The 17123-nt window shown below is 46.1% G+C and overlaps 1 protein-coding gene across 2 annotated transcripts in view; it reads left to right on the top strand.

Annotated features, from left to right (window-relative positions):
* Positions 1-17123, top strand: part of Mthfd1l (methylenetetrahydrofolate dehydrogenase (NADP+ dependent) 1 like) — a 189627-nt gene that overhangs the window by 138194 nt on the left and 34310 nt on the right. For both annotated transcript variants that reach the window (XM_052750965.1, XM_052750966.1), the window contains one exon: positions 1777-1929. In XM_052750965.1, coding sequence (XP_052606925.1) covers positions 1777-1929 — 153 coding nt within the window. The remainder of the gene's footprint in view (positions 1-1776; positions 1930-17123) is intronic.

The raw sequence follows: 17123 nt of genomic DNA, 5'->3' as shown, positions 1-17123 counted from the left end.
TGCATGCATGTGAGTGTATGGGTGTGCACACCTGTGCATAGACATGCAGAAACCAGAATGTCCATACTTTCTCTTAGTGCCTTGACATAGGGTCTCTCATGGAACTAAAAGTTAACCCTTTCAGCTGGGCTAGCTAGCTAGCAGGCTCTCAGGATCCACCTGTCTCTATGCACCCCACTCCTGCTGAAGTTACAGGCCTGCATAACCATGTTCCGATTTTCACATGGACACTGGGGATTTGAGCTTGCAAAAGTAAGTGTTCTTACCCACTGAACCATCTCTCCAGTCCCTGAGCTTTTCTTTATTTAAAAAAAGAATTCCCAGACTAGGACTGTAGCTCAGCAGTTGAGTGCTTATGCACCAAACCCTGAGTTCAGTCCACAGCAGCACGTAAACTGGGTTTGGAATGGAAGACCTGTAATCACTGGCCGGGGAAGGTGGACACAGGAAGTCCAAGATCATTCTTAGCTACATAAAGTGTTGAAGGTCAGCCCAACTAAAGACCTTGTCCCTCTTAAAACACACCCCCAATACGTACAAAGACTTGTCACCGTTCTACACTCTGATACTCTATGGTTATTTTTTCACTGTCAGTCACTGCTCTACACTCTGATACTCTGGTTATTCTTTCACTTCTGTACAAACACCTGAGTGAAATCAAGTCAATGTCATCAAGCTTGGGGTATTTTTCCCATGAAGTTTTAATGCCAAGAACTATCATTTATTCTAATAGTCTTTTTTTAGTTATAAAATATTGTTTATGATGTAATATGTTAATGGGGTGGTATTTTTTTAATTTTTCTACTACTAAATTGTCAAAGGCTATATATATATTTCATAGGAATTATTTCAATACTTAGTCATTCCACAAAATCAGAAATTCTGGGTACCAGTTGTGATTTTTCTTTCCTCATCAAAATCCTCATTAGTATGTAAAAGTAGGGGTTTCCAAAACCCAGCATCCCCCCCCCAATTGATAATACTCTGAGATGTTCTAAATAGTTTTAGGTTGAATCATAAGTAATTGCATTCTGTCATCTGTCTGTCTACCACGGGAATATTCCTTAAAAGTGAGTGTCAAGTATGTGACTGCAATTAATTAGTGAGACCTCTGAAGGGACGCTATGTGCTGTTTAATTACAGCATCCTTCCCAGACACTGTCCTTTTTGTGAGATGCTGCACGTGACTTCCTCCTCTTTCACCTTTGGAGTTCTGGGTCAGGCACAGACTTTGGTCCTTAAAAATAAAAGAGGCTTAAAAAGTGACCTCATCTTAGTTCCTCTAATGTAATCGCAGATCAAATAGCCATGATTCATAAACCAGCACAAAGGGCCCTTTGCTTCCCAGCCGACTCCAAGAAGGACGGAACAATGAGACTCAGAGCCTCATTAGGAGCCTTGTTCTGTATTACCTTTCTCTTTCCTGGATATTAATAGCCTTGGAAAGTGCTCTCTACAACTGTTCCACTGCTGTGCCTAAAAATAGCCTTGCCTTTACACACACACACACACACACACACACACACGACCGTGCAAGTGCCTCCTCTTTAGGAGAACCTCCAGAGTAAACAGTAGACCTCACACTCTGATAAATCATGGCCGTATGGACACAAATTCTTATTCTCAGCGTCTTGCTCAACAGATAGCGGCAGCCACTCTTGCACCTGCCTGGATCTGCACCAGCATTCAGTTGCTGCAAAGGGGTTATAAAATGAAGATTATGTCCAAGGGACCAGCATTTATGGCAATGAATGCATTTCCTTTTCTTTCTTACAGGGTTTTGGAAATTTGCCCATTTGTATGGCAAAGACCCACCTTTCTCTATCTCACGAACCTGATAAAAAGGGGGTGCCGAGGGATTTCATCCTGCCTATCAGTGATGTCCGGGCCAGCATTGGTGCTGGGTTCATATACCCTTTGGTGGGAACGGTGAGTACAGGTTTCAAAGCCTTTCCTCATTCCGTGTGGCTGTCATGTCTTAATCACGCTCTGCCAGCTCTCCAAATCGTACACTGGGGAGGAATTGACAATATCTGCTGTTTTTCTGAGTGCTCTTCCACCAATAACCGGGTGAAATCCCACCTCCGCCGCTGCAAGCCAGGCTGTTCTATTTTCAGATCCTGTGTTCAGGATCCATAGAGGCATGAAGTGATTTTCCTTCAGGGACAGAAGTCACTGGGCTGTTTGGGCAGCAGTGTGGCCTAGAGCCCGACTTAACAAACTTTCTCACATTGTTTGCATCTCAAACTTACCGTATTATGCCTCTCTGGGGAAATTGGGGCTGGCTGCTCGCACTAGCCAGGACCCTAACGGCTACCTCTGAGCTGGGGGGGATCAGTGTCACACCCCTTTGCTCCGTCCTGAGCACATCTGATAGGACCTGGCTAAGAAAATGAATAAGTCACCTGTGTTCCCATTTCACACGTCATCACGCTGGGACTGGGTCACTCGGGATGGTCATTGTTAGTTCCGTTTGTCTGTTGGAGAAGGGGGCTGGGGGTGAGCAGAGAAATAAATGGGCTTTATCCCAGTCACCAGGCTAGCTTCTCTCCATAGGCTTTTGTGGCCTAAATTTGACTTGTGATGGGAGATTAGGTTTAGAATTTTAAAATTACAGCTGATTGAGCTGGGCATGGCGGCACACACCTCTAATCACAGCACTCAGGAGGCAGAGGCAGGTGGATCTCTGTGAATTCGAAGCCAGCCTGATCTACAGAGCAAAGGCTCCCCACAAAAGACAAAAAAAAAAAAAAAATACCTCTTAGCACTATTACTGCAGTTGTTATCAACTGACCTGAATCCCAAGTTTAAAAGTCATAATAATTTTTATATTAAGGCTCTATAATGCAAACAAGGAGTGAAATGACAAAGAATTCTTTCCCCGATATGTAACCATTTCATTTGATGTTGGGCAGAATTTTCTGAGCACAATTTTTTAATTCCTTGTGCACTTGGGGTACAGAGATTCTGAGAAAAGCAAGTGTGAGCAGCAGAGGAATGGCCGACATAGAAGCATCTAGAATATGCTGCCTTGTGCTAGCACAGAAATGTAGCCGAGGACGCACCAGCTGGTTCTGCCACGGAATGGGAGGGGAAGAGGAGATGGAAGAGTTCTTCCTAAAGGATGTGACCTCAGGATTGAAGACACAGTGAATGTCACCTCAAAGGCACAAAAGAACATGGTGTCCCTACCGGGGTAGTTTAGTGTGACTGGAGATGTCAGGTAGTACAGGGCCTCGGTGGTCATCTGGAATGCGATCTCTAGGGGTTTGTCTTTCACTCAGTCTGTCCTAGAGCACCACTGAAGGGTGGGTTTGGCTTAGAATGCGCTTTTTAGGAAACGAACTGCAAGCCAGCACCTTGCGGAGAGAGTGTAAGAGAAAAAGAACCAGCCCCGAGGATGCGTGAGGTCAGTGACACCAGAGGTGGTCAGCTCTGCAGCTGCAGAAACATGTCAATGGAGGAAGCAAACCCAAGCCATGGCGTAAAGATGGCTCCCTGGAAGGAAACCCAAACCATGGGAGATGGCGACAGGGCTGGTTGTCCTGCCCTTTTCTTTGCCATAACAAAAGCGAGTGAAGGGAGGAAGGATGGGAACCATCCTCATTATTTGGGCTCATGGGTTAAGAAGGAACGCGTACAGTTCATCATGGAGGAAAGACAACTGATCACAGAGAAGTGGGGCCGGGCTTTAAAATCTTGAGTCCTGCCCCTCTAGTGACCCACTTCGTCCAGTGAGGCTTGACCACCTGCAACCTTTCCGACGGCTCCTTCATGTGGGAGCCAGTGTTCAAACACATGAACCGCCGAGAGACATTTTACATTCAAGCATCTTAGCGGGGCGGCTTTGGGTAGTCCCACTATTGTTAAGTAAGGAACAGGGGGGAAGCCAGTGGTGCATACCTTTAATCCCAGTATTGGGGAGACAGAGGCAGACAGATCTCTAGGAGTTCGAGACCAGTCTAGTCTACATAGTGAGTTCCAGATCTACCTAGTGAGACCTTGTCTTTTGTGACAGAGGGAAAGGGGGGGAGGGAGGAGGGAGGAGAGAGAGAGAGAGAGAGAGAGAGAGAGAGAGAGAGAGAGAGAGAGAGAGAAAGAGACCATGAGCCCAGGAAAGGGGTAGATTCACAGGGACAGGGTTGAGTCTGGTATCGATCATTTTGAAGGGTTGTCAGGACATAGGAAATAAATCTGTACCCCACTTAGAAACACAGAAGCAGCCAGGGAGATGGTTCTGTGGGCTAATCTTCCCACTCCCTTCCACCTCCATGGCCAGGCTAAGACCAAAGCTGTTCTGGAAAATCAGAGAGAGCTCTTCCACTCCCAGCCTGTTCCCGGCCTGGCCCTTTGACTCCTGACTACTTAATAAATGAACGCGTGGAGTAGCCCTGGAGCAGTGGCAGCTCACGGGGTTCCTGGAGGCAGCCATCTGTGCCCTTATCTCACCTCACAGGGCTCAGAAGTTCCTCCGGTGGCCACTCAGGGACAGAGGGAGTGTCCGTGTGTGCCTCAATCCTGAAACAATCAGGCCTGAGGAATCGGGAAGGAAGTGGAGCCTGAGTAAAGGGGGTCCTAGAAGGCAGAACACTGTCACTTGGAGGCAACGTGAGGGCTGCTTTCCGTGACCGCACAGGAAGCTGTCTGCAAACCGGGCAAATGCCCCCAGGAGGCCAGGATCTCCTAATAAGGCTGCAATTTACTTTCTCTGACCCCACTCTGGGCCCTACCACAGGCTGCTGGGATGCTTCTAACATTCATCACCCCTTGGAGAGAGACAGTGTGGTCACTTCCTGGTGGGGTGACTAAGGGGAAGGAATGGAACACGGGAGTGAGGGTGGAGTGAGGACTGGCTCCTGCAGGTGGGGAAATTCTAGCAGAGTGAATCAATGTTATGCTTAGTCATTCCACATGCCGTAGTTATCGTGCAAATGAGATGCAAGACCGTTTCCTCCCCCCCGCCCCGCCCCGCCCCGCCCCCTCCAGGCCTCGCAATCAGAAAGGTTCCTCGGTAGCATTTATTTATGCATTCATTCACTTATTCAGCAAATCATTGATAAGTACCTCCAGCGTGCATGGCCGTGAGCTTCATGGAGAGGAACTAGACCCCAGACCGTCCCTCTGGGCCTCTGGTGCATAGACTCTCCTAAATCAAGCCAACATGGACAGAGTGCTGTGGGCTTTGGAGCAGAGGTCCCCTCTTGGGATGTCCTGAAGGAAGGCAGACAGCCCTTCACACCTTTGCTACTGCGTACTGATGCTTGGAAGCAAAGAATCCCCGCACAAACCAGTCCAGCCTTGAATAATGCTGTGGTCAGCCTGACTGGTGCAGAGACATGCTAGAGGGTGTTTACCTTGTCCCTTCCATATTTTAGCTGCTAAATACTTACCTATACTTCCCTGTTTTACCTAGCTGTCCGGTGTATTTCTATGGCGGAACTGTCACATCACATTCTGTTCTGGCATTGCTTTCATTGGTGCTGATTAACACAATCACTTGGTGACAGTCAATGCATGACCCAGTGTGGAAGCTTCTCTAGCCCATTCCACCTCCCCAGGCTTTTCCACAGAAACTCCTCGGCTCTCGAGCACCAGTAGACTTTGCTGTGGTGGTTTCTGTACGTGTTAAGGCAGCTGATTAATTCTTTCTCGAGTAACTTCCTTTGTTCCTACGTAAGAAAGCATCCTGGGCTGGCAAGATGGCTCAGTGGATAAAGAAGCTTGTTGCCAAGGCTTGAGTTCAAATCCCAGGGACCCATAAGGTAGGAGAAAACCTACTCCTGGAACTTGTCCTCAGAGATCCACACATGTGTGCACACACCCATACACAAAATTAATTAATATAAAAGAATTTAAAGAACACATTCCTATGTGTTTTTTTCCTTTGGGATGACATCATCTCATTCTTGCCAACATATTGAAAATTACAAGATAATATAAGATTGTCAACCAGTACAGCTCCACCACTCAGTACTTCTTTCCCTAAGAAATAATTTGCCAGACTGGAGAAATGGCTCAGCAGTTAAGAGCACTGGCTGTTGTTCTAGAAGACCTGGGTTCAATCCTCAGCACCCACATGGCAGCTCATAACTGTCTGTAACTCCAGTTCCAGGGGATCTAATATCTTCACACCAATGCACATAAAATAAAGTTAAATTAACTATTTTTAAAAAATAATTTGCCAAATGCATGCTTTCATAGTGGGAAGGAAAAGAAGATTCTGTATTATGATTTTCCCAAACTTGTGTCTTATAAACTATTCTTTCTCAGAGCTAATGGTTTATAATAGCCAATAAGCCCAATAGCCTATACAACTTTTCAGAAAATAATCTCATGCCAAAGAAAAGAATTAACAGTGTTCTTGTCCTATCACATGGCTGGGTACAGTCTTTCATTTTTAACTTATAAAGCCTGTTTAATCACCTGGCATGAAAATAGTACTATGTAAGCCACATGTGTGAAGTAATGTTGGAAAATAAATTCCTTATAGGAAGGACCGGAAAGTCAACACCAAACCCTTACTTAGCGTGAGGCAGCATCTATCACTTTTATAACATAAAAAATGCAATAAATGAGGAAATGATAAACCATAAGCACTTAGAACAATATTTAACTTGGGCCAGACACTTTCAGGAGAGTCAGAGCTTATCCCAGCGTGTGGGATCTGACCCCATGTCTCTCGCTTGCCTGTTTGGGCTGCTGGGTGGTGTTCTGCAGGAATCCTGCTGTGTTTGAGCAAGGGGAACGAGGTAGGGTGACCCTAAGAGATGCATGCTCTGAGGGTGGTGTGTCTGGATCCGTCCAGGGTTCGTTCAAAAGAGATATAAGAGGTTTCTCCCTGTTAATTAGTCCTGCCCCCACCGGTGGAGAAGGGGTGAAGGACTCCTTTCTTCTCAAAGAACTTTCCTAAGCGGAGACACATTTTCATAACAGCATGGAGAGGTATCCAACCAAGCTTGAATTCTTAGCAGATGTCCATTTGAAGTTAGCTTTTTCTATGATTGTTTTCCTTTGATATCATAGCATTGAGACTGTGAGCAAAAGGCTCTGAAAGAATTCACAGTGTGAGTTCTTCCTTAGGGGGTTAGGGAGGCTTTGCTGAGTGGGGGTTAATAGGGCTCCCTACATGGCCTAGGCTAGCCTTGAACTCACGATTCTTCTGCCTTGGCCTCCTAAACGCTGGAGTTGTATGCGTGAGTTACTGTGCCCAGATTAAACCACTGTGGGGTTTAATTTGATGCCATGCATGCTGCTTTTCGTTGACAGTCCTGACTGGAATCTTGGGCTTAAACAATCTTACAGTTCATCTAGGAAAGGTTAAGTCTCCTGGTGGTATTTCTGTGGGAGTCAGCACCATAGAGGGCATTTCTAAGGGCCAGGGTGGCTACTGAACTATAAAAAAATATAAATACACTGGGGTCTGTCTCCCAGATTCGTGAGGAAGATGTACACTGTGTCAGGGACAGCGAGCGTGACACCCGTTCTGACATTGTGGCTGTCTGTGTGGCTCCTTCCCGCTTTTTCTCCTAGTCCGTTCCCTTTGGGCCCCGTGCCCTGTCAAAGGAGAAGGTGAAAAGAGAATTCTGCGTGCATGCACACACCTTTCTTATTTTATTTTATTATTTTTTTCCTTGTAGAAAGGGACTAGACGATCAGCTATGGCTTTTATCTCCGCTCTAAGTGAGGTGATTTGGGCTCATCTCTCCCAGGGGCACCCTGACGTCATTGCCTCAGCCAGCCTCCAGAAAGCAGGAAGCTGCTGGAGCCCATGGGGAGGAATCAGTGATGTCATGCCTGACTGATGCTGGGTGGAGAGTATGGGGTGGGAGGGTGGGATGAAAGAGCAAGCTGGGGTCCACCCTCCGGAGGCATTGCCGGTTTGTTCTTTCTCACGTTCAGTTGAACTCACTTGGTTTTCCCACCTGGTTCTCTAAGTATGTGCTGAGTGTGGCGCTGCCTGCTGGGTCTGATTCAGGTCAGCTATGATTCCTTTCAGCTTGCTGGGGTGCGTTTCCCCCTCCCCCTCCAAATGCATGATTAGCTAAGCACTTGCTAAACTCCACTGGGTGTTGAAGGTCAATCCATTCAGACCTTTTAGATTGTATTCAGAGGTATGGCTTAGGGCATTTTCCCGAGATTTACATCCATTTACACAGTGAGAAAATTAAACACTCCCCAAGCTGTGCTTTAAGTGAGATGTGCAAGCAGTCACCAAGTGAAGAGTTCACTCTACCAACCCGGGTTGTCCACTGGGGAGCTCAGGGCAATGTGCTCCCTACAAAATCACCTGCTCCCCTACTCTCCTGCCTCATAGATCAATGGAGAAACTTCCAGCCTGTTTCACAAAAGTTCCCACAAAAACACCTTCCTCACTCTAGTGGCCCTGGCTTGACCCCTGTGACTTCTAACCCCGGGCTGAGTTCTTAGCGGTTCCCTCCTCTTCCCTACCCTGTGTGATTTTCCTTCCCCTGTCTTCCCTATCTCCACATCAGAATTTCCTGCTTTCCCTCAGACATGGCCCGTGCATCAGCTGCTTCCTCTTGACGTGGTGTCCTGGCTGGGTGTTCTCCGCCCACTTGGCAGCACACCCTCTTCCAGGGAGGTCACACGTGTGTCTGGCCAGAAGCAAAGGAGACCTTCCTGTACTTTCAACATCATGTGTCCAAGAGGAAGGTGACCGGTGTCCTCAGGTTCCAAAAGCTATTGACTGACAAGAGGAGAAAGCTTTGTGACTCATGGTGATGGTGTCTTTCTGCTCTCAAAGGTCATCTAGGGTCCCATCGTTTGTTTTTTCGATTCTTCTCCTTCCTAACTGGAAGCCAAATTCCACTTTGCCTCGATGCAAAGTTACTTCACGAAAGCAGCTCCACCAGGGAAATTATGGAATATTAATGCTGGTAGAAATGCCCCCCTTGTTAGCTGTGCATGGTGGCACATTCCAGCACTTGTGGGGTGGGAGGGGACAATAGGATCAGGAGTTCAAGCCAACCTGGACCGGGTGAGAAAGAAAGAGAGGGAAATGAAGACTTCTGGAGAAGGGAGGTGATTCCTGCCGCTAAGTTGCGATGTCGTCCTTCTGTGCTGGATGGAATCCAGGGCCTTGCGCATGCTTGCCCAGCTTTCTACCACTGAACGACAATCCCAGACTAGAGTTGACCGTCGGTCCATTCCTTTCTGCCTATGTAGCTCTTAGACTACAATCGGCAGATCAATCTATTGTTTTCTCTGGTGACTGATGCAATCTGACCCCCCACCCCCCAACCTCCATGTATAGCCTCCTTGTTTTCTTTCCCTAGGGTTTTGGTGTGGATTCCTAGCACAGGAATGTTAGCAAAAATACATCCTAGCTCATGAGGGCTTCTGAAAGACGCCCATCAAGTCATCTTACGTTTCCAGAGTTTGTCATAATCTGTGCCTCTTTATCATATCCGTTACACTTCCGTACCCACAGGCTTTGCCAAGAAGCATATAATCTAAAGCAGGGAGGCAATTTGTACAAATGAAATCAAATTAAAACCAAAATGCCAATGTTGCAAAAAATAATAGCAGGCCACCCTCAGAGTCTGTCTAAGGGCTTAGCAGGAGGAGTGAGTGAGATGAAAAGAAAAACTTTTAAGGAAAACATCATCCTTTAACATTGGAGTTGCAGCGTGTGGAGAAATTCAACTGGTAGATTCTGGAAGTCACAGCAGTTTACAAGCTCAACTGAGTATGTGTCTATTAAGTTATCCAGCCATGAATATTAGGTTGAATGGAAGTGTGATAAATTGCTCTTGAGAGAATCGGTATCGCTGCCTTCTCTGAGTGTTGCTGAAAATGCAGAGCATTTCGTGTGGACTGGCTCGATTCCGTGTTAGAAAATCAAGGAACAAGTGTCGATAGGTTTGGGAAAATAGTTTATGTCAGTTGAAATGATCAATGAAGGTATTTTTTTTCAGACCTATAGAAGACACAGAATAAATTCGTAACCTCCTCACTAGTCCCTTGTAAGAATTTACAAGACATCCACATTAAGCATGCTCCCCATGGCCATTTGTAGTGAAGGTACTAGAAGGCTGAGAGTATAAGATGCTGAACCCAATTGAGACTGGACACTCCATCCCCAAGAATCAGTTGTGGGGAGAACAGTACCCATGTCTATTTGTACCCTCCAAGAGACATCTTCCATTTTCCAAATGTATCTGTTTCTCCCCTAAATACAAAGGTGCTGAGCTCCCCAAGCCTTTCCCAGAATGGGGTAGGGAGTGTGGGGGGGGGGTGCCATGAGAATATACTTGCTCTCCTCTGAACATTCCATTTCTCCATCAAGTATGTGTCATTCATGCCCCCAGCTCCACCCAGCTAAAGCATGTCCCATGTACTTCCTTTGGGTGGCCTCTTAGTCTACCAGGTCACCTTACCTAGCATCTCCTGTTCCTTCAAGCCCTGTTCTCTCAAGTAAAACTCACACTTTCTGCTCTGTACACCTTCCTGCAATTGGACACTCCATGTAGAACAGTAACTTGGTGGCCAGCTGAGTAGCCAGTTCTTCACAGAGGACCAGGGGGGCCTTTAGGAGCCTTCTGCCACGATGAACCCACCAGCACCACAGTCTTGTGCTCACAACAGTCTAGAAAAGTCTTTTTAAGGTGTATTACAGGCTCGGGGGCTCACAAATTCTTTCTGCACTCTAGACTTCGGAATCAGTGTCCTGGTGGTCCACATCCAACTAAGTGTTGACCATAAAACAAGGTCCAAATACATCAGCCCTACTGATAACTCCAGATGTGGATTTACATATCAAATATCCCAGCATAGAGGAAGAAACAATGAAGTATGCCATCCGCTTGTTTCCAAATAAGCTCTGAGAACCAGCTATAAGAATGTTCGTGACCAGTTCAAAACGAAGGGCCGCCAAGTATAACTCAATCCTTTAACTCCGTTTTGACATGATCTACCTATAGATGGCGTTAGATGCCATAGGTTGAGGCTCAGTCACACAAGACTGGGCTACCCATCCTTCTGAATAACTGACTAAAAACTATGGTCCCTACTACCCTCTTCTTGGCCTCACTTCATCTGCTGGAATGATTCAGGAGTAAGGGTCATGCATACTGCTTTGTTCTGGTTACTGTGAAGGAGATAAATCAGGTCCCGTCTGGAAGAGCCCCGGCTGCTGGAGCGTCTGTCCCCACGGTATTCAGTACACTATGCTCAAGGTCTTATGAGTTTATTCTAGAGCTTTTGTAGAGATCAATCCCCACCCCCCTTTCCTGGAGATTGATGGGTGAATGTGACTGAAGGTTCTGATCCTTGTTCTCCTCCTTTCTAGTGCTGACCTCTGCCCCAGCCTCACAGTCCTCTCATTTCTAAAAGTTACCCAAGTGGACTCACGTCTGCCCACCATTCAGAAAGTCAATCTCTGATAGAACAATTGTAGGTAAAGAGAAAGTTGGAGGAGATGGGGGCCCTTTGACCCCAATCTGCCTCCTCTCTGATAGAGTTTAGAAATATTTACGACATTAAGAATCTGAGTGTGGCCAAGCGGTGGTGGCGCACACCTTTAATCCCAGCACTTGGGAGGCAGAGCCAGGCGGATCTCTGTGAGTTCGAGGCCAGCCTGGTCTACCAAGTGAGTTCCAGGAAAGGCGCAAAGCTACACAGAGAAACCCTGTCTGGAAAAACCAAAAAAAAAAAGAATCTGAGTGTGGCCAAGCGGTGGTGGCGCATGCCTTTAATCCCAGCATGGGAGGCAGAGGAGGTGGGTGATCTCTGAGTTCGAGGCTAGGCTGGTCTACAGAGTGAGTTCCAGGAGAGCCAGTGCTACACAGAGAGACACTGTCTCAAAAAAAAAAAAAAAAAGAGTCAGAGCACGCTGCATCAACATGGAGTAAACAGTCATCCGCGCTCACACTCTCAGCTCTGAATGACGCATTAGCGTGTGCTCCTGCAGAAGTTTGCTCTTTGGCATCAAAAAGTTGCCCATTGGGCACTTTTTACCAAATCAGTAAAGGGGAGATGTGGTTTCACCCAGTATGACTTTGACAAGGCTTCCTGAAAACTTTTAATTTAAAATACTCGTTAACAAGGTGCGTGTACATCAGGAGTCTAAGAGAGTGCTCTTTGGTATTTGAGTTTTAATTAGAAAGAAGGATGTCTTGGGCCTCTTACAAAAGGAAAGAATTGTGAATTTTGTTGTGGAGAGTTGGTCCCAGAGCATTTGATTTTCCTTGTGACCAGGCCCTTCCTCTGGTTTCCCTACAAGCCCCAACATAGTCACCTCATTAGCATGAACGCAGGTGTTGACCAAAGGACCTCCTTATGAACATTATAAATAATGAAAAATGCTCCTGTCACACCGGAAACTCCATGGGTTTTAGGAGCCCTCTTGAATAGAACTGAGGATAGCCACCAATGAGCATAAGCTTCCACGTAACCCTGGGTGGGAAATACTCGGGGTTTTCTCCTGTGTGTTTGTTTAGTATTTATACTGAACGTGCACAGACGTTTGCTCTTGTCCTTCCCTACACAGTACAGAATGACAGCCGTCTAGACAGCTTTTCCATGGCTTTAGATATTGTAAGTAATTTAGAAATGCGTGAGGTGTGGGGGAAGATCGTCTGTGTCATCTGTAAACACAACAGCATTTTCTAGATGGGACTTAAGCATCTCTGCATTTTGGTATAGGGACACTGCACATGAGGTTCCTGGAAGCAGTCCCCTGCAGATACCACGGGATGCCTATAATTCATACTGTACCTCGCCCATCAAAAGAGAACTCTGAGCATTAGTTTTGTATGTATTTTGTGGCAATGTATTGCATTTGTTTTTTTTCAGACTTTTTCACTACCGTTGTAGTAGTCTTCTGTGGTGTATGTGTGTGTGGTGTGGTGTGATGTGATGTGTGTGTGTGTGTGTGTGTGTGTGTGTGTGTGTGTGTGTGTGTACACGTGAGTATGCAGGTACACATGCTTAGACTAGAACAGCACATCAGTGGGGGCTCTTATCTCTCTCTACATTTCTTCCTTGAGACAGGTTCTCTCACTGGCTGGGAAGTTGTTTCCGGTGAAGTTGACGGGCCAGCAAACTCTCAAACCTACCCATCTCTCACACACACGACCACTGCTAGGGTTCCAGGCACGGCAGCCATGTCTGGCTTTTTACAGGTGTGCTGGGGATTCTAACTCAGAACCGCTGATTGACTATGGATCACAAGCTTCTGAAGTTGTCTCAAACTTTGATTTGATGATTAACACCAATGAGTAGAGCTGTCCATCAAGAGGAAATCTCTTCTGCTCTGAGGCCCTTCTAGCTTGTCTTCTGTGTTCAGATATTTTGATACACTGTAATTCTCCATTCTCAGCTAACTTGCTATGACACAGGGTATTTTATTGTGAGGCCACTGGGAACCACTAACCTGGTTTCTCGTCACCTCTACTTTCTGCCTGTTATCTGGTTATACAAATTCCACAGGGTGATGAAAGAACATGAAAGCTATAAAGTCAAAATGAGAGGTGAGAACATTTCTTCTGTGCCTGTGTTTACAAGAGAAGTGCACGTTTCTTCCACATTGTGCTTATCTCGAGAGACAAGTTTTACCAGGCATGGTGGTATGTGCCCGTCATCCCAGCATAAGAGAGGCTAAGGCAGGAGGGTCTCAAGGCCAACCTGATGTTCATAGTGAGACTCCCATCTCAAAAAAGGGGGGTAAGTTCTAGTTTCAGCTTGATTTATAGTAGATCTCCTGCAAGGACTCATCTACTTCTGTCTTCTGCATTGGTCCGGGTAGCTCCCAAGCCCATGACATCATTGGTATTCTCTCCCAAATAAAAGTCATCACACTGGTAGCTGTAAGTACTTACTATTTAGTGTTATCTCATCATGTCATCATAACTATTTTTTTTTCCCAAACAAAGTTGTTTGACAGCTGGAGTCTGTTTTAATTTTGATGTTTGTCATAAGGAGTGGAGGACGCGTCTGTTTGAGGGTGGAAACATTTTGACGGGAAGAGAGAAGAGACTGCACCCCACCCAACCAAGGGGATCCCTTTTGGCTTCTATAGACCAATAGGATCCCTTTCGGCTTCTATAGAACGTCCTGCTTTTCTCTTGAGGTATAAGCGGGAAGCTTGTGTCTTTAAGGTAGGAAGGGTTTCAAGAGAAAAATCCATTACTAGGACTCTGTTGCTAGAAAAAGAAGAGATGGTTGGTTCTGTGCAGGATAATAAAAGTATCTTTACCGCTCGGAACTTCAGGCAGAATTCTTCCTTTACTTAGGCAGTAAGTACTTAATGGTGCATCACAACCACGGTGGAGGTGCTTTTTGTAAAATATGCCCATAAATCCTCCCGCTGAACTTCGGAGATCACAGACCCAAGCTGAGGACAGTGATGGAGTGGTGGTACAGTTCATGAGAAGTGCAAGTCCACTGCAGGAGCTGTGACAGACAGCCCCACCCCCACCCCCACCCCATCATCAATATGCAGCCTAGGCTCCCCATACTCTCTCTCTTCGGAGCAAAGAATCTGACTGCTACAGTTCAATGAATCCTAAGGTCTCCCGTTGGGGTTTTCTTTCTTCTTTCTGTATCTTTATTTATTATTAGTGTGTGTTGTGTTGGTGGTGGGTGGGGTACACATTACCACCGCACACGTTACCACCGCACACGTTACCACCGCACACGTTGCCACCGCACACGTTGCCACCGCACACGTTGCCACCGCACACGTTGCCACCGCACACGTTGCCACCGCACACGTTACCACCACACACAAGTGGAAGTCAGAGGACAACTTTAGGGAGCCCGTTCTCTCCTTCCGCCTTGGGCTCTGGGGTCTGAATTCAGGTCATCAGGCTTGTGAAGAAGCACCGAGCCATCCTGCCAGCTTCCACGTATCTTTATTGAGCCCCTGGGTTGATATATTTCTGGCTCCAAGAGAACCTTTGTCCATAAATATAACTTTTTTAGATAGTTTCTATTCAGAATGATTGTCTTGAAGTATATGCTATGATTCCATAGCTAAAACGTGTTACGACTTAGAAAACTAGCTTGTGTGTAAGGAGCTAGGAATGAGATTTCGTGGCATATACTATCAACAATATAAGAATGCATACAGATGGCCAGGTGTGGTGGTGCACACCTGTAATCCCAGCACTCAGAGGCAGCGACTAGCCTGGTCTACATAGCAAATTCCATGCTAGCCAGAGCTACACATTGAGACTGTCTTTAATTTAATAATAATAATAATAATAATAATAATAATAATAAAAAGGTAATGAATGCATAGAAGCATAGCTCACTGGTAGAGCATTTGTCTTTCTGGACATCCAGGAAAAAAGGCATAGGAAAGGAAAGAAATGGAGGGATACTTAAATCAATTATAATAAATCAACACTATAGGCAGAGCTAGTGTTTACTGAGCACTCACAAGTGTGGGCAATGCTCAGAGCAGTCTGTGTATGTTGACTCTTTTTCTGCTCCCAACATCCTTGCAGAGAAGTCACATCTCTGTCCCTGTTCTGAAAGCACAGAGGGCACCCATAGATGGGAAGTGGCAGGTCAGGATCTATCCTCTACCTCACTTCTTTAAAAAAAAAAAAAAGTTCCCATTTTTTACTCTGGGCATATGGTCCTCTTTTCTGTGAGTTAGTAGAATTAAACTTTACTTCTGCTAACCAGTTTGTTAGAAAGGGCAACTTAAAAATAACCACTTTAAAAGTAATGCCATTATGTGGGCAGATGATGGCCACCCTTGTGCCCAGTGTCCAATATTTCCATAAAAACTTATTGAAGTGGTCCATCAACTTGGCTCAGCAGGTAAAAAATCCTTCCCACACAAGCTCAAAAACCCGAGTTTGGTTCCTGGAATCCTCCGTAGGAGACAACTGACTCCTGAGAGTTGTCCTTTGCCTCCATGTAGGTGCCAAGGAACATTCACGTGTACACATACAGAGGGGAGGGGTGAATATACAGATGTAAAAGAAATAACAGTTGCTTGAATGAAGTCAAAATGTCTTTAGGGGTCCGGGGAGATAGCTCAGTCAGTAAAGTACTTTCCACTCAAGCATGAGGACCCGAGTCAAATCTGCAGAGTTCACATAATCCAAGCTTGGCAGCACTCACCTGTAATCCCAGCACAGGGGAAGCAGATCCAGCCAGCCTCAATCACCAAATCACCAAATCATTGAGCTCCAGATTCAGTGAGAGACTGTGCCTCAAAATAAGGTGGCAAGCAACTAAGAAAGACACCCAGCATCATCCTCTAGCTACGCACACGCACACGCACACACACACAACACACCACAGATGCTCACAGAAATAAATTTCATCACAAGAGAAGCTTCCTCGGGCTCTTGGTTGAAAACCTCCCCTTTCTGAGATTGGCATCTAGAAAATGAAGGGGTAAAAAATAAATGGTGGTGCTGCTTCCAAATGCTTCTACACCAAGAGACAGAGATTCTCCTGACCAAGAAAAACATCCACACGTATGAAGTAAGATGGCACTCCATCCTGCCTTCTCTCGCCACCAATTAAAACATGTCAGGGAACCATCCCACCTATGAGGACAGCTGGAACGCAGAACGTTAATTTCTCTGGGTGTCAGGCCCAGCCTGTGGCATATTTATGATGGATTGAGGTCAAACCTCTTCTCTCGCTTCATTTCCATATGTAGTAAGAGCAGGCCTAGCCAATCTCCCACATTGACGGAATAAAATAAATAGCGTTTTGCTGCCAAAGAGAAAGAGTAGGGAAGGATCATGGCAGGAACCAGCATGGGTGGTGCCAGAGTGGGGAACAGAGCAGCCAGTGAGGGCGCCAATGGCCTGTGTCTTAAACCGCCTGCACTTCTGGCCTTCCAGAAGCTTTGGGTATATATCACTGAAACGTGATTCATTTTGCTTTAGGAGTGCCCTGCCAGTGACAGCCAACCGAAATCATTATTTCCATTACACACTTGCACGTCTTTCTGCATGCTGGATGATAATGAGCCTACAGAGTCCCATTGACCCCACAAGATATCATGAAAATAACCATTTTGGGGATGCACATATAGTTTACCATTGTGAGAAGGGAGAGACGTGACTCAGGCATGCCCTTAACCCCACATCCCTAACTCCCCACCCCTTTGCCACACCTGTGAGGCC

This window comes from Peromyscus californicus, unplaced genomic scaffold (assembly GCF_007827085.1).
Source record: "Peromyscus californicus insignis strain IS unplaced genomic scaffold, ASM782708v3 Scaffold_22__1_contigs__length_63687245, whole genome shotgun sequence".
NCBI lineage: Eukaryota > Metazoa > Chordata > Mammalia > Rodentia > Cricetidae > Peromyscus > Peromyscus californicus.
This window is presented reverse-complemented; position numbering and strand designations above follow the sequence as displayed.